This window comes from Zingiber officinale, chromosome 7A, assembly GCF_018446385.1.
Source record: "Zingiber officinale cultivar Zhangliang chromosome 7A, Zo_v1.1, whole genome shotgun sequence".
NCBI classification, from domain to species: domain Eukaryota; kingdom Viridiplantae; phylum Streptophyta; class Magnoliopsida; order Zingiberales; family Zingiberaceae; genus Zingiber; species Zingiber officinale.
Window position 1 is genome coordinate 95,189,577 of NC_055998.1, and position 22,881 is coordinate 95,212,457.

The following is a 22,881-nucleotide window of genomic DNA, read 5'->3' on the forward strand; positions in this document are numbered from 1 at the left end:
AATAGAAACTCTTGTGTTGCATAAAGGCTTTTCTAGGATCCAAAATTCCTACTCGGATATCTTTTTCTTCTCATTTTTTGAGGTTTGTATTTCTGAAGACATCCATTGGTGAACTTAATGGATATGCACCACTGTACAACAAACACTTTCATCTTACCTGTCTGTGTATGAGCTTGCTTTAGATTTCTAAGTCCTTTTCTTGTTATGCATTCTATCGAGAGTATTTGTGGCATTACATACCTGCTCATACAAATTCTTTTTCCTATTGATCTGAGTGTGCAATTGCCTTCATCAGAAAATGGAACCACATGATAAGTCTCTGAATTGCATCGAAAGTCAGGTTGCTGGTTGATTGCTCTCTATGTAAAGCAGTGTTTACCCGCCCTCTGACGGAATTATACACAGTGTTATTCCTACCTTTCTCAAGTCCTTTTTCTTTGTGTTGTGCCCCCTAACATGGAAAGAGTAGTATTGTCCCTTGTTTATTTGAAGAGGAGATGATAGATCATACCAGTTAGTGAAACTTTACCACTCTTTCTTTTTCGCGAGCTTATAGGGTGATAGGCGCCTCTCCATCCCAAGACTTGTGGAAGGGTGGGTAAATCACGGTACCGAGCTGTTTTTTGGGTGAGAGGAACTTATTCCGTAAGGGAATGAATCCCAGAGGATTCAAACTTTTTTCCCCTAGTATTCAAACCTTTTTCCTGTGTGACATTTCTATCACCCACGTACTAACTAGGCTATGCTCGTGGAGGCTTTTTTTTTTTTCACAAGCTTATAGATGCACATGTTGTGATTTTTGTTCCTGTTAGCATTAGTGGTGTTTCATCAACGTTAGTAGTGATGTTTAATCAAAATATGGATACAAAGATAAGAATGAAGCTAAAGAACATGTAAAATGGAGGGAATAATTAACCATACCTATTGCAAGGGGAAGAAAAGAAATTAAAAGAACATATTCTCTATGCATATGGTCAATTTCTTTTTTTTATCATAATATTTGATTTAGCTGATATTATTTCAGAAATTCAAGTTAGGAGAGATTTTTAATCTCTACACTTATGATTCTGCAAATAAGATCTACTTTCAAGGTGAAACATAGGATTCTAACTTAATACTAATTCATTTTTTTAGAGTAAAAAATTTTGAATTATATAACCAAAGATAATAAATGCTTGATTTACTAAGTTTTGTGAACAAAAGTAGCACTATTTGTGAAAAATAAAATATTCGTTATAATTACACTGATCATGGCTGTTTACACGAATGCTTGTGAGAATTGATATCAATATTATTAGTTTAATTAACTTAGTTTATTGAATTAAATTGTTGTGGAACTGAGAATATGCAAGTGGATAAGTGCATTCTGAAATCTGAGTGACATAAAGTATATTTGTTATAATTACATTGATCATGGCTCTTTTTCACGAATGTTTATGAAAATTATTATCAATATAATTAGTTTAATTAACTTAGTTTATTGAATTAAATTGTTGTGGAACTGAGAATATGAAAGTGGATAAGTTCATTCCGAAATCTAAGTGACATAAAGTATATTTGTTATAATTACATTGATCATGGCTCCTTTACACGAATGTTTTTGAGAATTAATATCAATATTATTAGGTTAATTAACTTAGTTTATTGAATTAAATTGTTGTGGAACTGAGAATATGAAAGTGGATAAGTGCATTCTGAAATCTGAGTGACATAAAGTTTGCAAGTCATTTGAAATTGATGGCAACAGAGGAGAAGATGCCAAGAACTTTTATTCATTAAAGCATTATAGCTAACTTGTCTTCTTTAGTTCCTCTGGTAAATGATGAACAACTACTGCAATTAAATCTTTAAAATTTTTGTTTTTTCGTCTCTTTCCAACTTTACTTTCTGTAAAGTGCTGATCCAGATGCCAAAATCTTATCATATCCACTGTCAGTCCCAGTTAAAGTTAAAAACTGCATGCCACATGCAATTTCTTTACACATTTTCTTTCATATACAAAATCAATGATAGAGCCAACAACACATGTTTTGTTCTCACCCATCTTTATCTGATAAGTAGGCCAAGTTGAAATCAATTTTGCCAACTATGACAAAAGTCCCTTTTGCTCGTAAAGAAAATTGTTCTGTTCACTCATCATCACATTCATTCTTGTTCCACAAAAAGTACCTAGAGCAATCAAATTGTACACTACAACAGTAAAAAAGAAAGACATGATTGAAATTTAACCCTTAGGGTTGGTGTTAGGATTAATGGTGTGATAATTATTTATCGTGCCATTAATCTTTATCCCGCGAACCAAACGGAGCCTTAAGGATAAGTAATGTACGTTATTAAGGTTAACTAACGACCTTTCTCAATCATTGATGCCATATTGAGGCCCCCATACTTCAACGAACTTTATCTCCTCTTTTTCTGTCCCTCTCATGCCAAAAGTTGAGAAAAAGACATGTTAATGGCATCACATCTAACCCTAAAAGCTGACTCCCATTTTCAAAATGACATTATGCTAATTGGGGTAGAGTTTTATCCATGTAGCTTTGACTTTTAAGCTAATTTGTGGTTTTGGATTATTTTCTCCCCACTCTTTAAATTGCCCTCTTCATTTCCCCATTCGCACCACTACTACATCGATAGAGAGAGCGTTTGGACTTCTCCCTCCTCTTCCACACCGTTTCATTCCTCCACGATCTTTTTTTTAAAAAAAAAGGGAAAGAAATCAGTGGAAATAAATTAATTTGGATTTCTTTTTTGGAGAAAAAAAAGGGGGGGAATGAAGGGAGGGATCAAGTGTTTCCTGTCGTGTCTCCTCCCCTGCGGTAGCCTCGACGTCGTCCGCGTCGTCCACCCCAGCGGCCGCGTCGATGAGATCGCGGCCGCGGTCACCGCCGCCGACGTCATGCTCGCGCACCCCAACCACGCCGTCCGCCACCACCCGCCCTGCGAGCTCCTCCCGCCGCACGCGCGCCTGCAGCGAGGCCGGATCTACTTCCTCGTCCCCGTCGTCGCCGCCCCCCACAAGGCCGCGCCGCCGCGGCCTCGCGCCAAGGCGCCGATGAAGAAGAAAGGGGCGGGCGATTGGGACCGGGAGAATGCAGACGCTGAGAGGGGCGCGCTGGAGAAGGGGTTGCCGGCGCAGTTGAGCAGGGATCGCTGGAGGCCAGGTGGCCGGAGGGTCGGCGCGTGGCGGCCGCATTTGGAAAGCATCGTCGAGATCTCCACGAGCGAATTAAAAAATTAGGCTTTTCCGCCTCGCTAATGTTCAAATTAAGGCATATTGCAAAAATTTAGTAAAGTTTTTTTTTCCTTATTTAATCTCTTTTTTTTTTTTAAAAAAAAAAAACTATTTCGATTGGTATTAATACACATATCAAGTGCGTACACTTCCTGCCAATGCGTGTTGTTTTCGTGACTTGAATTTGTAACCTCCACGCCATATGAGAGTAACTTTCTATTTTGATCCATATTAATACATATAATATACTGAAATTAATACACGCATGATTTTGGGTACGATATGTTTTTTTAAAAGATAAATTGTTTTCACTCCACCTAAAATCTAAACTATACAATTTTTAAAATTTATTAGGAGATCTCAAATTATGAAGTGAAACACACAGGTATTTCCACTACATATTTTTAACTCGTGTCATATTTTCATTTTGCTCGACATGATAGGTGAGACAAAGAACACTTGAGTAATATTTTGGGACACGGAGCCCTACATTTAAAGATCTTTCTTTCTCATACGAATGCAAAGACAATGACACTGCCGTGGTGGTCTACAATTAGTTAAAGAGGTTGGCATGTTCATTGCTTATTTATCGGTTTAATGGGCACGTTCTAACATTCAAAAAGGAGGAGGAGATTTATGGACACCACATGTGAAGGGGAGGGACATTCCATGTGAGGTTTTGGTTGATTTAGGTATGCTACTATTGAAGGCTTTTAGGAGCAAGTCTTATAGTAAAAGAGAATGATATCTAGAGAGAAATCCTTCAATTGAAAATAAAAAAGAAAAAAGAGAGGATATTTCACAAAACATTTTGTGTTCAATAAACATTTATAGATTAATTTTCTTTTACCTACGTAGTTAAAAATGATATGAAGAGTAACAGAAAAATCCTAATTTAGGGTTAGGGTTGCTCTCGCTGAAGATTAAATTGAACTATTAATAATGGTTTATTCTAATTAACACATGTCCAATAAAAGAATATAGTTGAAACTAGAAGCTAACACATCCAACAAATGAGTGGCGGGAAAAGTGTATCCATTGACATCCTCTAATTCGTCTATTTTCTTGTCCTTGATAACATTTTAGTCCTAGTTTGTAGAATCATGAAGTCCCAAATCACTTTTGGATCATTTGGAATCGTCTTTTACAGTGAAATTGGAGTAAGAATTAGTGGGATCGCATAGGATCAGTAAAATCAATACGATCCCATATTACAATGATTTTACACATTTTTTTTATTAGGGCTGCTTTGTTTGAATTTAAATTTGATCATTTTGTGGTTCTTTTTTTTAGGAGCCAGAGGCCCCATACCCTAAAAATTAGATCTTAACTAATTCCCAAATTGACTGTGAACTATGACTTTAGTATCCAAAATACTTTGATAGTTATCTCTGAAATTATAGCTAGCACTTTAGTCGAGTCCAAGAGCAATTGGAGAAATTAAATACCTTTTGAAAACTCTATATAGTTGAAAGGCAACGTGTGGTATTTAGAGAAATAATATAAAATTAGAGTTTAAATGTCAAATGGAATGAATTTTTAGAGGTCAAGTTTCTAAATATGCTTAAGTTGAACTTTAAATTTACCTAATAAGGAATTAAAGAGGAAGGTCATCTGTGTAGAAAATATGCTTCTTTAATTCGTTCGGATCCCCTCTTACCCTATACACATTTAGATATCTTTTATCTAAAATATCTTAATTCTGATAATTTTTAGCAAGTTTTTATTTTATCAATATATAAAAACTCAATTAAATAGATTGATAAAGTAACAAAAAATATTAAAAATTTATAATTTATGTACGGAAGTAGAGAAGTGAAGAGAAATCCTAAATCCAACCGTAAACCCTAACCTCGAAGCAATTAATATCGATCTGCTTGCTCAGTAACGTGGAGTCAAAACCGGCCGGCCACCTGCTCCCATTAACTGCTCGCACGGATCTCCCGTCGCCATCGCGCCCCCCTAACTCCCACGGCAGCGTACCATCTTCTTCGCTGGAACAGCGACCGCTGTGTCACGGGCTCGCCCACAACCTGTTCGACTCAATGCCCACGACACTGATCGTTCAATCATTTACTGTGCTGGCTTCATCGCCTCCTCACGATTCACATGCGCAGTGCAGCGGCTGAAGCTTCCGCTCGCTGGGTATAAATTTGGATGAACTCCATGTGTATCATCACTCAATTACCTTCTTCTCAACGAGGAAGCTAAGGGCAATGGACTTGCACCAGGGAAGTTTCTGATCAAGGTATTTAACTATTTCACCCAAGAAGAAGGTATATATATATATATATATATTGTTAGAATTAGTTTTTGTTGAATTAAGGAAGCATTTTCTAACATATTTGATGATATATTTTCTTGAAAAACATGAACCATTCTCTGTCTAAAAGAAATGCTATGAAACATGCATCTTGTTCATAATTGTTGTGTCTATTCTCCAACGCCAGAAGAAAATTAAAGCAATGAAAAAGAAAACGGAATTGTGTACCTTCAAATTTAATCAAAATTACTCTAATTTTATCCAAATTACTTTAAAATTTAAAATTATTGTAGCAACTATATAATAATTGTAACACTATTAATTATAATTTTAAAGTGGGTTGGATAAAATTAAAGCAAAGACTAATTTGATATTAATTATAGTGCTTAATATAGAGTAATTTTGAACTGGATATATATAATTTGCGATAAAAAATGATAATTAATGTTTTAAAGCCTGTGGTCTTGCGACACTTGATCTATAGAGAAGCATCAAAATTGTGTGTCTACTTTCGGATAAATGATGTCTTTAATTGAATAAATTTTTCATAGCAGCTAAAAGCTTGGATGAGGCAGTAATATTCCCCTCTTACTTACTTCAGTGGTGCTCTGCTTAATCTTCAATTGTGGTTCCAAAAGCTAAGGCAGTAAACAAGTTTTATGATATTCAAACTTGTTTAATTAAAAAAATCATGTCAAGTCAAACCAAACCTAAAATAAAAATCATTGAAATAATTATTCAAGTTTGACTTAATATTTTTTTATGAGTTTAAACTGGTTCAAGTTTAATTTAAGATTGATTCATTTAGATGTTATTGAACTTTTAATTTAAATTTTTAGATTTTAAAGTTATTTAGTTGGTTATTAAATTTAATAATACATTTAGATATTTTTAAGCTTATTTATTTATTTAATTAAAAGAGTTATTTAGCTTATTTATTTAATTGATTAATTTTATGTGCAATATTGAAGTACATAAATATAATGAGTTCTTATCAAACTGAATAATAAACTTAAATTTAATAAATTCATTTACAACCCTAGCAAAAGCTGTAACCAGCTTCCAGTCCGGCTTATGCATCATTTATTGAGCAGGACCATTCCACCGGACCTTCATCTCTGGCATCCACTTTTTGACCTTCAGCTATTGACAGTAGAGCTGAAGATCCAGACAGATAACAAAAATAAATAAAATGATGGAAACGTATTCTGAATTTTGCATGCATGAGTTGAGTGTCTTCGGTGGGGCTTTGAAAGGTGGTGAGGTTGTGCTTGTGTGCTTCTTTTGCCTGCAGTTCTTTAGTTTAATGGCTGGTCGACGAGACGGCAGGGTGTGCAGTGCCACGGTCGAGCTGAAGAGGGACTTTCGTCGAGCACTTTGTTGTGATCTTGCGGGATACTGAGTGAGTGAGTCAGCAAGGCGGCGTTTTGATGGGAAGCAGAGGGTCGGAGGGACCTGACCGGCCGTCGCCGCGCGTGCCGCTGTACCTGCGGAGCACGGCCTGCTCTGAGGCTAACAGCGTGCGTCACCGCCCGGCTGCGGCCGCCGCCGCCGCCGGCCGCAGTGTCAAGGTGTCGTCCCTTGGCGGCTCGCAGGAGGTAAGGTGCGAGATTGGTGTTCTTCGCTTTCGGTTCTGTGGTTGATGCGTTCTGTTGAACAGAGGAAGCGGGGCACGAGGGTGGTGGAGCTCGAGACGAAGCTGAGCAAGTCCCAGGCGGAGCTGAAGAAGCTAAAAGAGCGTCTGGCCGAGGCGGAGGCCGCCAAGGTCGAGGCTGAGCAAGCTCTCGCAAAGGCGAAGAAGCGGACCCCACTCGCTGCCGCCGTCGCCGTGGACGCGAAGGCGGAGGAGGAAACGCCTGCTCAGGCTCCGGATTATCGACTGGAAGATGTTCGACAAAATGTCAACGAGGAGGAGACCGTCACTTCCCCGGCGACTATGGACGTGTTCGAAATAGTAGTGCTGGCCGAGCCCGTCCCGCCGGAGGATGAAGTCGACGACGAGCAGAGGAAAGAGGAAAAGGTGACGGAGAAGCAGCAAGAGGAGGAGACAAAGGCAATGATTGAGAAATTAGAGAGACATGAAGACAATGAGACTGCTGCTGCTGCTGCTGCTGCTGTTGCAGAGGAAGAGGAAGAAGAGAAGGAAGTAGTCATTCTAAAAGCCAAGCTTTTGGAGAAGGAGAGGGAAGTGGCAGTTCTACTCGAAGAAAACAAGATCTTCAATATCAAAGCAGAGGAGGAAGCCAAGCAACTTGCAGAATCTGCTCAGGCCAAGCAAGAACACCTCGCGGCACAGCTGAATTCGATAGAGAAGAAACTCAAAGACAGCAAAACCAAAGAGCAGCAATTGAGCTCGCAGCTGGAGGCGGCAGAAGGCAGCAAGGCGACATTGGAGATGGACTTGAAGCGGATGAAGGTGCAAATCGAGCAATGGCGGAAGGCCGCAGAGGCGGCCGCGGAGGTACTAGCCTCCGCCGGAAACGATGCAAGTGAGGAGATGAGTGACAGAATCTTAGCTGAGCGTTGCAGCTCAATGGACAAATACCTTGAGGCCGATTACAGAAACTGGGAATCGCCATCGATCGACGAAGATATAGACGAGGATGGCAGCGGCGGCGGATGGGGAAGGAGGAAGGGTGCCGGTGTGCGGATGTTCGGAAACCTTTGGAAGAAGAACCAGCATAAATGAAGTGATAGTAGTAGTTCATCACCCCCTTTGCTCAGTCTTCCTATCAGTTTAGCTTCTTATGCACTGGCCTGTGAACTCACCAATCAAACATGGAAGGTAGTAAGGTTATCAGGGTTGATGTTGTCTATGTATATTCTAAAGCTCGATATGGAGCTTCGAATGTTGAGCAAGATGTTGAAATTATGTTGGGAAAGAAGTTGTCTATATTCATCTTCATTGTAATATGTGATCATTGTCTCACGGGGTATGGCACGGTGGTAAAAGGCAAGATACCCTGGGATTATAGTGCGGTAAGTAACTAATATTCAAATCTCACCTACGGCATATTATAATCAGAGCGTTTGAAAGATTTGTGATGTTGGCTCATCTGTCAAAATTATCTTTCAATTTATCTTAGTGATAGGTGAATCATAGTGATAGGTGAATCAGTCATTTTAGAATTAGTCGAATTGTAAAATTGATTGCTTGAATTATAGAAAAAAAAAACAAATGGTAAGAGACAAGACTCATTCCCATACTAGTAGGATTTAAATTTCACTTGGGCATTTTTAAACACCTACGGGGTTTGAATTATTAGTAACGTTGGGTGCCTTACCTTGATCCACTTATACTTTCTGGATTCCTTCCACCTCTAGGATTAATTGGACCAAATGCTTAAATATTCGGATTGTAATATGTGATCATTAAGTATTAATACGTTAAAGTTTTTTTTGGATAATTTAGATATCCAACTCTTCAAATCGATTAATTTTGAAGGTAACTGATTCGACCCATAAATTTTTTTTTATCGACTATCAGATAAATCAAAAAACTTTCACAGAAGTTCATTTAAATGATCAGTGTTCTTAGAGATTTTGTGCAATCAGCACTGAGACTGAGTGTGTCCTGCATTCGAAGTTCCGAGCTTGGGGTAGAAGCCGGTGTCCTCCACTGGCGAAAGGCCAGTGACAAAGCTAATGAAGGACATGGAATTGGAATGAAGCAGAGATCCTCACACAACTTCTTTGAGGGATTGGAATGGAGCAGAGATCCTCGCTTAACTTCTTTGATGGAATGAACTTGAAAATTTTTCTCCTTTATTGCGTCAATAAATTTGTCACAAAACTTTCATAATTCACACATATTACACTTTTGTTATATCTCCTCTCTTCTTTTCATTTTCAAATATTTACTCATTCCAATCAAAAAAAATATTATTCTCAATTTAAACGATGTAATTCGAATAAAGAGACTAAAGAGACTTGTAAGATTACATTAATTTAACGGGTCGATGGACCTCTGAGAACTTTAAATTAGTTCAAATAAAAATTAATATGCTCATATAAACCTCTTTAATGCATTTCTACTTTTAGATTTGAATTCCACAATGTAAATTAAAAATAGTAACTTTTAAACTTGTAAAAGTTTGATAAAATTTATCACAAACTCATACCCTCACAATTTGACATAGTTGATACATACATAGGTATTTGCTTCAATAGGTCTTACCGTCTTAGAGTCAATTTCTAACTAATATAAAATACATCTTTGGATGTCTGTAAAATATAGTTGCGCTAAAGTAAAATATTTTTCGCAATTTATCTACTTATATTTTTCCTTGAGACCAACAATACTGGATCACTTAGGGTGATCGATATCACTTCTACTCCAATAAAATAATAATACTTATTAATCAACACTACTAATATATTCTTAGGACTCTTGTGATTAAAAAAATATCAAATATTAACTTAGAGAACTCTAAATTACTTTAAATCAAAATTAATATATCTCTTTAAAGTATTCATGCCCTCAAAGCATCCACAATACCGAATATTTCTCCCAAATATTTATGGTCCTGACATCCAAATCAAATATTTATAGGATACACCTATTAAATATCTCACTTTTAAATATTCTAAATTTCATCATTAAATATATTTTTAATTTTTTATATTAAATATATTTTTAATTTTTTTTATTAAAAAAATTTAAAGAGAGAGAAATCATCCGACATAATTTGATATTTTTAAATCTCCTCCCCAATATCCCCTTTTAATAGAGAATATTTAAAATTGAGAATATTTAGAGAAATATGCCTTCAAATACTTCCTACCGTGGATGCCCTCGTACCTTAAATACATTCAATTTTTTAACCGATTGAGAAAATTTTAAACGTGAAAGAAAAAAAAATTTGAACATGAAAATAGAGGGTGATGTTTCGGTTCAATAAAATGTGGAACATTTTCTATATCAATCTGACAAAACTGATTGAGCACTGAATTTTGCAAACTCAAATGGAATGAGACAGTAAAATTGCTTATTAGTGCCACAAACTGATTAACCTTATTCATATCACAAGCCTTCCATAAGATCAAGCTCTTTTACAGTATATTAATGAAAACAAATCTATTATTTTTGACCATTCTACTAGCTAAGATCTCTGAGACAATCGTTAACTGGGCAGGTTTGGTAAGCGTGCTGGAAGTGATAATACGGTTGTGGGGCTGCAGGATACATGATGTAGTAGCTCGCCGGCATCGGCTGCCAAGTCATCGTATTGAACTCGGCCACAGTCGCTGGTTTCTCCTCTTTCTTTGCTTCCGCAGGTTTCTGCTCTTTCTTTTCTTCGGCTGATCCGATGCTGACGAGGTCGGCAGTACCCATCTTCCTCCTGAGGATGGTGGTCAGCGCGACCGAGTCAACACCATCGCCAACCACGATGAGGCAGTCTTTGTCCAGAGGCACAGAGAGCACGCCGGGCAAGCCGACGGCGGTCTTGAGAGCTTTGGAGCACCTCTTGGCGTCTTTCATGGCCACCTTCAACACCACCTTCTGCTTAGCCATCTTAAGAATTAATCAAAGCAGTGACTAGTGTTGTAGTGTGATTTCAGATTGTGAAGGAAAGAAGCGTTTATGTAGACAGAAAGCAAGAAAGGGAACAAGTGTGAGCGAACTCAGTAGGAAGTCTCCTCACGGAAGACTGATAATCCAAGTCAACGAAGTCAAGTCAACCAAGTCACATGACAGGAAGAGCAGACACTAAGCGGACTTGGAACAGAGAAGTATAGGCATCCAATTTTGACTCAAAAGGGAAACAGAAAAGAAGAAATGTTTCTCGAGCTTCAATTACTTGTGCAACAGTTGCTCCCATTATTCATGCAGCTACTAAATTGGATAGAAGTGTAGCGATTTAAAGCCATGTAGAAAGTATTTAAACCAAAAAGAAATAACCGGTGTTTCATCGAGCTCCACTTCACTTTTGAGTCCATCCCTTTCCTAAATTAAAAGTTACATTCTGTTTAAACACGTAGGTTGTTTCTCTGCATTGGATCCATTGAGTAGCCGTCGTACATCGTCACTGGCATTCTGATGAAAAAAAGTATATATATAGAAATCTCATGATTTGGTGGTGCATAGAAACAAAAGCTCATATTAAAAAAACATGCTTTGGGCCTAGACCTTTAGATTTATAATAAATCATCACGTTACTTGTACCTAGTAATTGGAGAAAGTACAATACGAATTTATATTGAGAAGGGCAGGAATTTAAATAGCCCGGTAGATTCAATGCCATTCCAGACCGAGGAAATAAGCCGAGTAGAAGGGTTGAGAACTTTAAGTATTTAATATTATTTTTTTTTTTTAAATATAAATCGTTCAAATAGAGAAAAGTGTACGTATTCAATGTAATCATAAAATATTTCTAAAATTTAAAAAAAAATTATAAAATGACAATGTTATATGAAATTGAATATTGAGTTATGACTCAAACACACACACAAAAAAAAAATGAGAATCACATAGATGATGTTAAGATAAATGCGTAGACATATGAGAATGGACAAAATAAGAAATGAGAACATTAAAAAGAAAATCAAAATTATACTTTGAAAAGCACATTTAAAATGGTACATACTTATACTAATATATATTCCAATTAGGCAATATGAAACTATGATCAATATACACATTAAATAAGGAAGACGACTAAAGAAGAATTGGTTACGATAAAATAGGATAAAAAAATATAGATAATGATGATAAACCCCGCCAAAGCTAGTCCCAAGCCCAGTTGAAAAAAAAACAAGGGTTGTGCGTTAGATTACTAGCCAGCGTGGACTTGAGGCAAATGTTCAATGAATGGATCCATCAAACTATTGTGTTAATGCTTGGATGTTCTTGAGAAGGAATACATTTAGGGTTTGACTGTAAAATCTCGGTAAGGACCGTTACATTTCTATAAGAACTTAGGTATAATATTAAATATACAAGATTTTGCATTGCAAAGTCTGATTATAATGTTTTGACAAGAACTACTGCATCTCTATGAGAATTTGGATTTAGTGTTAAATATGTAAGAGTTCTACACCATAAGTTGGATAAGAATAAATATTATAAGAAATTTAATTGTCTAAAGTTTGAAATATGGAATCTAAGAACACTCATCATAAAATAATCACTACAAAAAAAGTACAATTTAGCCACAAATATTTCCGACAAAAATTATTCGTCGCAAATTTGCGACAACTTCTACAACAAAATCACATTTGTCACAAATTAGCAACAACATTTGCGACAAAAAAAAAATTATTACCAATTAGCAACAAAATAATATTCGTCGCAAAAATTATTGGAAATTAGCAACGAACAAAACAATTTGTCACAGAAATTGCGACAAAATTAGGAATCGTTGCAATTTTGGCGACAAACTTAGGATTTGTCGCACTTTTTGCGATGAACTCAGGATTCAGGAATTCGATGCAGATTCTACGACGAATTCTGGAATTCGTTGCAGATTCTGCGACGAATTCTGGAATTCGTTGCAGATTCTGCGACGAATTATGGAATTCGTTGCAGATTCTGCGACGAATTTTAGATTTCGTCGCAGAACTCCCAATCAGCATCAAAATTTTCAAATTTATATATTTAAAAAAACTCAAATCTGCGACGAATTTCAAAATTCGTCGCAGATTTGAGTTTTTTTTTTTATATGTAAAATTAAATTTTCCGGGGCCGATTGAGGTACCTAGAGAGCTCGGAATGAGATGAAACCAGATCTTATGGATTCCTAAAAATCCCCTGATCATGGGAATGCCATCAAAAAAATAAATTTACCCATTATATTTATTCCTAATTTGATAAATCAATTATGAGTGCGTAAGACTTAGTTAAATTTTTTATACGAACGTATAGATTTACAAGTCACACGTATTTTGAAATATCCGAAGACAGTTGAGGTACCTAGAGAGGTCAGAATGAGATGAAACCAGTTCCTATGGATTTCTATACATTCCTTGATTTTATAATTGTCCACAACCTCTAATTTTATGCAACCTGTGATTTTTTTACGTCGAAGATGTCCAGAAAATGTTATTTAACTTCGTAGGACCAATAATATCAATTTATTCGATAAAATTTATATTTGAGGGCATCTCCATGATCAGGGGATTTTTAAGAACCCATATGATCTCGTTTCATCTCATTCCGAGCTCTCTAGGTACCTCAATCGACCCCAGAAAGTTTAATTTTAAATTAAAAAAAATGCAATTCTGCGACGAATTATGGAATTCGTTGCAGAATCTGCGACAAATTATGGAATGCGTAGCCGAATTAGCGACGAATTTCTAAATTCGTCGCAGATTTGAGTTTTTTTTTATATGTAAAATTAAATTTTCCGGGGCCGATTGAGGTACCTAGAGAACTCGGAATGAGATGAAACCAGATCTTATGAATTCCTAAAAATCCCCTGATCATGGGAATGCCATCAAAAAATAAATTTACCTATTATATTTATTCCTAATTTGATAAATCAATTATGAGTGCGTAAGACTTAGTTAAATTTTTTATACGAACGTGTAGATTTACAAGTCACACGTATTTTGAAATATCCGAAGACGGTTGAGGTACCTAGAGAGGTCAGAATGAGATGAAACCAGTTCCTATTGGTTTCTATACATTCCTTGATTTTATAATTGTCAACAACCTCTAATTTTAGGCAACCTGTGATTTTTTTACGTCGAATATGTCCAAAAAACGTTATTCACCTTCGTAGGACCAATAATATCAATTTATTCGATAAAATTTATATTTGAGGGTATCTCCATGATCAGGGGATTTTTAAGAACCCATAGGATCTTGTTTCATCTCATTCCGAGCTCTATAGGTACCTCATTCGACCCCGGAAAGTTTAATTTTACATTAAAAAAAATGCAATTCTGCGATGAATTCTGGAATTCGTTGCAGATTCTGCGACGAACTCTAGAGTTCGTTGCAAATTCTGCGACGAATTATGGAATTCGTTGCAGGTGCTATGACGAATTATGCAATTCGTTGCAGAATCAGCGACGAATTTCAAAATTCGTCGCAGATTTGAGTTTTTTTTTATATGTAAAATTAAATTTTTTGGGGCAGATTGAGGTACCTAGAGAGCTCGGAATGAAATGAAACCAGATCTTATGGATTCCTAAAAATCCCCTGATCATGGGAATGTCATCAAAAAATAAATTTACCCATTATATTTATTCCTAATTTGATAAATCAATTATGAGTGCGTAAGGCTTAGTTAAATTTTTTATACAAACGTGTAGATTTACAAGTCACACGTATTTTGAAATATCCGAAGACGGTTGAGTTACCTAGAGAGGTCAGAATGAGATGAAACCAGTTCTATGGGTTTCTATACATTCCTTGATTTTATAATTGTCCACAACCTCTAATTTTATGCAACCTGTGATTTTTTTACGTCGAATATGTCCAGAAAACGTTATTCACTTTCGTAGAACCAATAATATCAATTTATTCGATAAAATTTATATTTGAGGGCATCTCCATGATCAGGGGATTTTTAAGAACCCATAGGATCTCGTTTCATCTCATTCCGAGCTCTATAGGTACCTCATTCGACCCCGGAAAGTTTAATTTTACATTAAAAAAAAAGCAATTCTGCGACGAATTCTGGAATTCATTGCAGATTCTGCGACGAACTCTAGAGTTCGTTGCAAATTATGCGATGAATTATGGAATTCGTTGCAGGTTCTGCGACGAATTATGCAATTCGTCGCAGAATCAGCGACGAATTTCAAAATTCGTCGCAGATTTGAGTTTTTTTTATATGTAAAATTAAACTTTCCGGGGCAGATTGAGGTACCTAGAGAGCTCGGAATGAGATGAAACCAGATCTTATGTATTCCTAAAAATCCCCTGATCATGGGAATGTCATCAAAAAATAAATTTACCCATTATATTTATTCCTAATTTGATAAATCAATTATGAGTGCGTAAATCTTAGTTAAATTTTTTATATGAACGTGTAGATTTATAAGTCACACGTATTTTGAAATATCCGAAGACGGTTGAGGTACCTAGAGAGGTCAGAATGAGATGAAACTAGTTCTTATGGGTTTCTATACATTCCTTGATTTTATAATTGTCCACAACATCTAATTTTATGCAACCTGTGATTTTTTTACGTCGAAGATGTCCAGAAAACGTTATTCACCTTCGTAGGACCAATAATATCATTTTATTCAATAAAATTTATATTTGAGGGCATCTCCATGATCAGGGGATTTTTAAGAACCCATAGGATCTTGTTTCATCTCATTCCGAGCTCTCTAGGTACCTCAATCGACCCCGGAAAGTTTAATTTTACATTAAAAAAAATGCAATTCTGCGACGAATTCTAAAATTCGTTGCTGATTCTATGACGAATTCTGGAATTTGTTGCAGAATCTACGATGAATTCTAGAATTCGTTGCAGATGCTACGACAAATTACGCAATTCGTTGTAGAATCAGTGACGAATTTCAAAATTCGTCGCAGATTTGAGTTTTTTTTATATGTAAAATTAAACTTTCTGGGGCCGATTGAGGTACCTAGAGAGCTCGGAATGAGATGAAACCAGATCTTATGGATTCCTAAAAATCCCCTGATCATGGGAATGCCATTAAAAAATAAATTTACCCATTATATTTATTCCTAATTTGATAAATCAATTATGAGTGCGTAAGACTTAGTTAAATTTTTTATACGAACGTGTAGATTTACAAGTCACACGTATTTTGAAATATCCGAAGGCGGTTGAGGTACCTAGAGAGGTCAGAATGAGATGAAACCAGTTCCTATGGGTTTCTATACATTCCTTGATTTTATAATTATCCACAACCTCTAATTTTATGCAATCTATGATTTTTTTACGTTGAAGATGTCCAGAAAACGTTTTTCACCTTCGTAGGACCAATAATATCAATTTATTTGATAAAATTTATATTTGAGGGCATCTCCATGATCAGGGGATTTTTAAGAACCCATAGGATCTCGTTTCATCTCATTCCGAGCTCTCTAGGTACCTCAATCGGCTCCGAAAAGTTTAATTTTACATATAAAATATATATATAATTCTGCGACGAATTTCAAAATTCGTCGCAGATTTTAGTTTTTTTTATATGTATAATTAAACTTTCTGGAGCCGATTGAGGTATCTAGAGAGCTCGGAATGAGATGAAACCAGATCTTATGGATTCCTAAAAATCCCCTGATCATGGGAATGTCATCAAATATAAATTTTACATAATAAATTGATATTATTTGTCTTATCAAGTCTATTAATATTTTTTAGATATATTCAAAGTAAAATAAATCACCGATTAGATAAAATTAATGATTGAGGACATTTATAAAATCAGGATATTTTTAGGAACTCATATAAACTGGTTTATCTTATTCCGATATCTGTAGATACCTCAACAAATTTTAAAAACTTTTGATTTTCATATACAAAATTTAAAATTGCTACAAATTTTGCAACGAGTTGCCTTTTGTCGCAGAAGACCTAACCTTTACTTTACCATTCGATCACAACCCCTTTGCCCTAACTTTGGTGGCGGCCCGATCCATCCTTTGCCCTAGCTTTGGCGGCGGCGCAGAAGCTACGATCCGAGGACGGAGGACTTCGGTTAAGGCGATTTCAGTCCAGGTAAACTCGTCTCCCTCTCTTCCAACTCCAGTGTCATTCGCGTTGGGCGACCGCAGGTGCTCGCGGCTGCCTCTGGCCGGCCGCTGGTGCTCGCGCCTGCCGCTGGGCAGCCGCGGGTGCTCGCGACTGCCGCTGGGCAGCCGCGGGTGCTCACGACTGCCGCTGTGCGGCCGTGGGTGCTCGCGGCTATCGCTGGCCCGCCGATGGGAGGCCGCCCCTGGCGCTGGCCCGCCGCTGGGAGGCCGCGCCTGGCGCTGGCCGACCTCGGGAGTGAATGGCTAGCCCTAGCTGGACGCGCGGCTATCGCTGGCCCGCCGATGGGAGGCCGCCCCTGGCGCTGGCCCGCCGCTGGGAGGCCGCGCCTGGCGCTGGCCGACCTCGGGAGTGAATGGCTAGCCCTAGCTGGACGCGTGAGGCATCTCCTCGCCCTGGTTGGACACTCGAGGTAGATCATGGTCGGACGGAAGAGGCCGAGGTTGGCCCTTGCTGGTCGCGCGAGTCAGCAGCTGGTCCTGGCCGGCCACAGGAGGCCGCAGTTGGCCATGCAGAGCTTGGCTGGCCCTGGCCCTGGCCGGCAGCGGCTGGCCTGACCGCAGGTGGCCCTTGATGTCCTTGGCCAGCCCTTACCCGGCACTTGCTGCCCATGCCATGGCCAAGACGACCAAGACTTATTGGCTAAACTTCTTGATTATAGTGACCTTATTTGTTTTTTTTTACTATATAATTGACTGTGTACATTGTTTATGCAGGTGTATAATAGACGTGTTTGAGAGACACTGGACGTCTTTGTCGACCTCTGTTTGGTATACCTACACCCTTGATTTTAATTAATAATGATAACATTAGTATACAATTGTATTGTTATTTATTTTTGTTTGTATGTTCGCTTGAAACATATTAGTCATTAGTGTGTTGTCTTTGTGTTTTTATTTATGTAATTTATTGGAAACAGACAAAATGCAGAATGAAAGAAATTGGATGTATAATAAGAATTTGCCTAACCGTCGGCGTTTAACGGATGAGTTTATCACTGGCTTAAGACAATTTTTGAATTTTGCTATGTATATTATGTGTTAATGCTATGTATTTCTTGCTATATATTATAGGTGATTAGAGGTGATATCTATCGTCAAAGGAATCTCACAGAATCTCTTTTAGTAAATATGGTAAGTTTTTTTTTATGTTATTTATTATGCATCATTATATTTTTAACTTTATCCTATTTTTGAATTTTCAGAACATCTTTAGACGGGGCGACGTAGACAAAGTTCGCATGACCGGACAGCACCTAGCAGTGAACCTACGCCTGCCCCTGATCAGCCTGTAGGACTATCACATTCACCTTCGCCAGTACAGCCAGGAACATCACATTTCCCTACGCCAGTTCAGGCAGGACCATCACATTCTCCTTCGCCAGCACACGTAGGACCTTCACATTCGCCTTTGCCAGTACATGCAGGACCATCACATTCTCCTTCGCCAGTACCTTCAGCGTAAAATTTGGCAGATCCGGTTCCTACCAGATACTCATTTTCTGAGGTTCAAGATGTTCGAATATTTATTGTCCCCTGCGGAGATTCATAAGTATAAAATTAATATTTTAATTTTTTATTCTATATTTTTTAAGTATGATTATAAAGTAGGATTAAAACTCAATTTCATCACTTCAATTGTCTTTTTTTTATCAAGTTTATTTAATTTTAATATTTAATTTCTGATATGCATCATTCTATTCCATGCTCTAATAGTATAATTGATTTATTTTTTTTTCAATTATATCATGAGATTATTTAATTCTATCTTTATTCATCCTCTCATTATATGATAAACTCTAAAAAAAATTTTGATGTGCTATTTTATTTTCAATTACACATCTTTATTCTTAATAATGAAAAGTTCTAATAGTGGTTTGATGTGCTACCTTTTTTTATCAAATAGACCATTAGATTAGTGTATGATCATTGGTCATTCTCTCATTTATGAAAAACTTTGAACAATGTTTAATTAGCAATGATAGTCTTCATGTATTTAATATATTAAATAATTGGACTATTTAACCGTTGGACTAGATTTGATTGAGGTAGTTATAAGACATAGTCAATTAGCATTACTAGTTTAGGGATCTTAAAAATATGGTTACCCCTATCTTATATTTTTTAGACTTTTCTTGTTCTATTATATTTAATATTCTTTATTAACCATAGGTTCGAAAATTCGGTACGTGTTGTTCGTGAAATTAATCAAATCATGAATAATCATTGGATGGGGGATTCTATGTCATATTCAAGCACTCCATCATTAATGAAAGAGTTATCGTGGAGCGAGTTTAAGGTATAAATGATTAATTTTATATCTAAAATAGAAATAAATCTATATACTCAATTATTTTATTTTCTATTCAGCGGATATATAATTGGGACCCTGCTTATGAATTCGAAGTTAAGAAGAATTTCAAGAAAAAATGTGGTGATCACATTCGTCATACTCTCAATCATGCTAAACAAAGGGGTAAAAAATTACTTTGTATCACAGAGGATAATTGGACTAAGATTAATAATTTTTGGGCAACCAACGAAAGCAAACAACAAAGTCAACAGAATAGATTAAATCAATCTTATAATTCTGGAGACTTATCTGCGACATATGCGGGAGGTTTAATTAATATCGATGAGCATAGACGTAGAATGGTAAATATTTAACTCTTCTACTAATTTTTAACTCTCTCAATAGGTTTTTAATCTGTCATTATTTTATTATTTCTAATTCTTTTTTTTAGACCAAAGTTATGGGGAAAGAACCTTCATTCATTGATACTTTCACCAAAACTTTTACAAAAAAGGATAAGTCTTGGAGCGGGGCTAGAGCAAAAGCAATAAAAGTTTGGATTAATTAAAAATATGTGTTTCTAAATTATTGTTACAATAAATTTATTTTAATTTTATAATTATAATACAGGACAAATACGACGAGCTCGAGATAACACATAGAAGTTCATGTGTTAGTGAGGAAACTGAGTCCTCTGTCGGTAATAATTTGGATTTATGGTTGGAGGCTAGTGGGGGCAGAAAGGGGGAAGGATATTGGGAATGGGTTCTTTAAGTAAAAATCATAGAGTTTCCCGTAAATCCTTTTCCACCTCAACAGCAGTTACAACTCAGATCAATTCCTTGACTGAAGAGGTTTCACATTTAAAGGGCATAATATTAGAAAGAGATGAAGAAAGAAAAGTTAGAGATGCATAAATGAGAGCTCTGCGTCAACAACAAAATTTAATTATGAAACATCTTCAGTTAAGTTCCGCTCCTGATTTTGGTGATATTGGGATGATGGCGACGATGGTGGCGATGAATCTTCTTGTATGAATTTTATTTATTTCATAATTAGTATTTTTGAATATTAGTTATTCTATTGTAAACATTTCTTTTTTTTGTTAATATTACTAATTTTTTTGAAACAGATTGGTCAGATACAATGAAAATCAATGTTGAAGTAAGTAAAAAATTATTATTTTTTCATATATAGTAATTTCTTTATTGTAATCATTGATATTGTTTATATTATGCAGGAAGAAGATGGAGAAGATTTAGTCATGTTTGGAATTTTATTGAAATATGGATGGTTTAGAACTTCTTATGATGTTTGGATTTTGATGTATCATATATTTAGCTTGTAAGGATATTAGATCATGTTTGTATTTTCATGTATCATATCTTTGGATTGTAAGGATATTAGATGATGTTTGCATTTTAATGAATGGAATGTTTGGATTTTATGGATATTTTGTGATATTGGATTTGATGTGATTTGGTTATGTATAGTTTTGTATGTTAGATATGCTTGTTAGATAAGATGTGTATTTATTAGATGCATATTTGTGTATTAATCAGATTAAATATAGAAAAAATAAAATCTGGGATGGGGGTTGTTATGTTTTGCGACAAATTTTGCGACGAAAGTATTTCGTTGCAAGCTTATCGTAATATATCGAAAAAAACAGTACTAGTTTTTGCGAAGATTTTTCATATTCGTCACAGAATTTGCGACAAATTAATCGATTCCTCGCAGATTTTGCGACAAATTATTAGATTCGTCGCAGATTTTGCGACAAATTCCTAGGTTTGTCACAGATATTTGCGATGAATTTGGGAATTTGTCGCAAATTCTGCGATGATTCTAAAATTTCGTCGCGAAATCTAAGTCAGGTATAAATTTGCGATTTTTTTTGCTGCAGAATTCGTCGCCGAATCTGCGACAAATTTCCATATTCATTGCAGCTTCTGCAACGAATTTACTATTCGTCGTAGATTCTGCAACAAATTTGCATATTCGTCGCAGATTCTGCGACGAATTCTGAGACCAAAAAAATCACAAATTTATACATCACTTAATTTCTGCGACGAAATTTCAGATTCATCGCAGAATCTGCGACAAATTCCCAAATTCGTCGCAAATATCTGCGACAAACCTGGTAATTTGTCGCAAAATCTGCGACGAATCTAATAATTTGTCGCAAAATCTGTGACGTATTGAATAATTTGTCGCAACTTCTGCGACGAATCTAATAATTTGTCGCAAATTCTGCGACGAATTCTATGACGATCCTGAAATCGTTGCAAAATTCAAAATTCGTTGCAAATTAAATTGCCTAAGGTTTATGATCTTCCGACTAACTCTGCGACGAAAATATAATTCGTCGCAAATTTTGCGGCGAATTAATTTCTTTTTTCAAATATCAGCAATGAAAATACTAATTCGTTGGAAATTCGGCGACGAATGTTATTTTCGTCGCAAATAATTTGTGACGAATAGTGTGAAATTTTATTTTCGTTGCTAATTTTGCAACAAATTCTTTTTTTTTTGTCGCAAATATTTAGTGACGAGTATTCTGCGACAAAAAATATTCGTCGCAAAAAAAATTTGCGACGAATTTTTTTCATATTTCGTCGCCAAATTTGTCGCAAAAGGTTATTTTTTTTGTAGTGAATGGAGGTAGTAGATACGATGATTAGGAGAAGAATTAATATTTTGTGTGTACAAGAGACAATAGGTAGGAGAGAATACAAAGATAATAGAAAATTCAGATTTTAAATTATAGTACATAGAAATTAGTAAAATAAGAAATAAAATAGGTATCATTGTCGATAGTTCACTAAAAGATAAAGTACTAGTAATTAAAAAGGGTAATAGGATTATAACTCTTAACATAGTGGTGGTGAAAGAAACTATTAATGTAATTAGCATATATGCACCTCAAGTAAGATTAGATGAACACACCAAATCTAGATTTTGGAACGACCTAGATAAGGTAGTACAAAACATTTCGACAACTGAAATAATTTTAATAGAAGAAAATCTTGTTGGAACCCCAAAGTTGTTTTGGTGTGATCAACAAGTTAAGTTAGGTCATGTGTGTTTCTAACCTTGTGTCTAAGTGTGCAGGAGCTTAGGAACACAGGTAGTCGAGCGGAAGACGCAGTTAGCGAGAAAGACGGCAGTCCGAGGGACGAGGTACTGCGGAAGAGTACACTGACGGACGAGAATGAAGCGTGCGGTGGTTCCGAGGGACGAAAGCCGGAGCGGAAGATTGCTCGGGGAGCAATAGACGCAGCTAGCGAGAAGGACGGCACGCGGTGCGTCCGAGGGATGAAGACTGCGGATGAGTACGCCGGTGGATGAGAAGGAAACACGCGGCGATTCCGAGGGACGAGAAGCCGGAGGGAAGCCCGCTCGAGAAGACC

General features: G+C 36.4%; 3 protein-coding genes and 1 long non-coding RNA gene across 5 annotated transcripts; 3 read left to right on the forward strand and 1 right to left on the reverse strand.

The window, feature by feature from the left end:
- Window positions 1–2,773: 2,773 nt before the first annotated feature.
- On the forward strand, window positions 2,774–3,241 carry LOC121999537. Its single transcript, XM_042554203.1, has one exon. The coding sequence runs from the start codon at window positions 2,774–2,776 to the stop codon at window positions 3,239–3,241; it is 468 nt and encodes a 155-aa protein (XP_042410137.1).
- A 2,095-nt stretch (window positions 3,242–5,336) lies between these two features.
- On the forward strand, window positions 5,337–8,391 carry LOC122001818 (interactor of constitutive active ROPs 4-like). Of its 2 annotated transcripts, none has more exons than XM_042556767.1 (3): window positions 5,337–5,483; window positions 6,593–7,096; window positions 7,159–8,391. In XM_042556767.1, the coding sequence occupies exons 2-3, from the start codon at window positions 6,929–6,931 to the stop codon at window positions 8,185–8,187; spliced, it is 1,197 nt and encodes a 398-aa protein (XP_042412701.1). In that variant the 5' UTR covers window positions 5,337–5,483; window positions 6,593–6,928; the 3' UTR covers window positions 8,188–8,391. The 2 variants fall into 2 exon arrangements, with proteins under 2 accessions (XP_042412701.1, XP_042412702.1); XM_042556768.1 differs by having other exon boundaries at window positions 6,793–7,096.
- A 2,058-nt stretch (window positions 8,392–10,449) lies between these two features.
- Window positions 10,450–11,069, reverse strand: LOC122000276 (heavy metal-associated isoprenylated plant protein 16-like). The gene has a single exon (XM_042554734.1). It carries the CDS (start codon window positions 11,011–11,013, stop codon window positions 10,597–10,599), a length of 417 nt encoding a protein of 138 aa, XP_042410668.1. The 5' UTR covers window positions 11,014–11,069; the 3' UTR covers window positions 10,450–10,596.
- Window positions 11,070–18,733: 7,664 nt separating this feature from the next.
- Window positions 18,734–20,921, forward strand: LOC122001819. Its single transcript, XR_006117490.1, has 2 exons — window positions 18,734–20,632; window positions 20,709–20,921. It is a non-coding gene; the product is annotated as an uncharacterized LOC122001819 (long non-coding RNA).
- The last annotated feature ends 1,960 nt before the right edge of the window (window positions 20,922–22,881 follow it).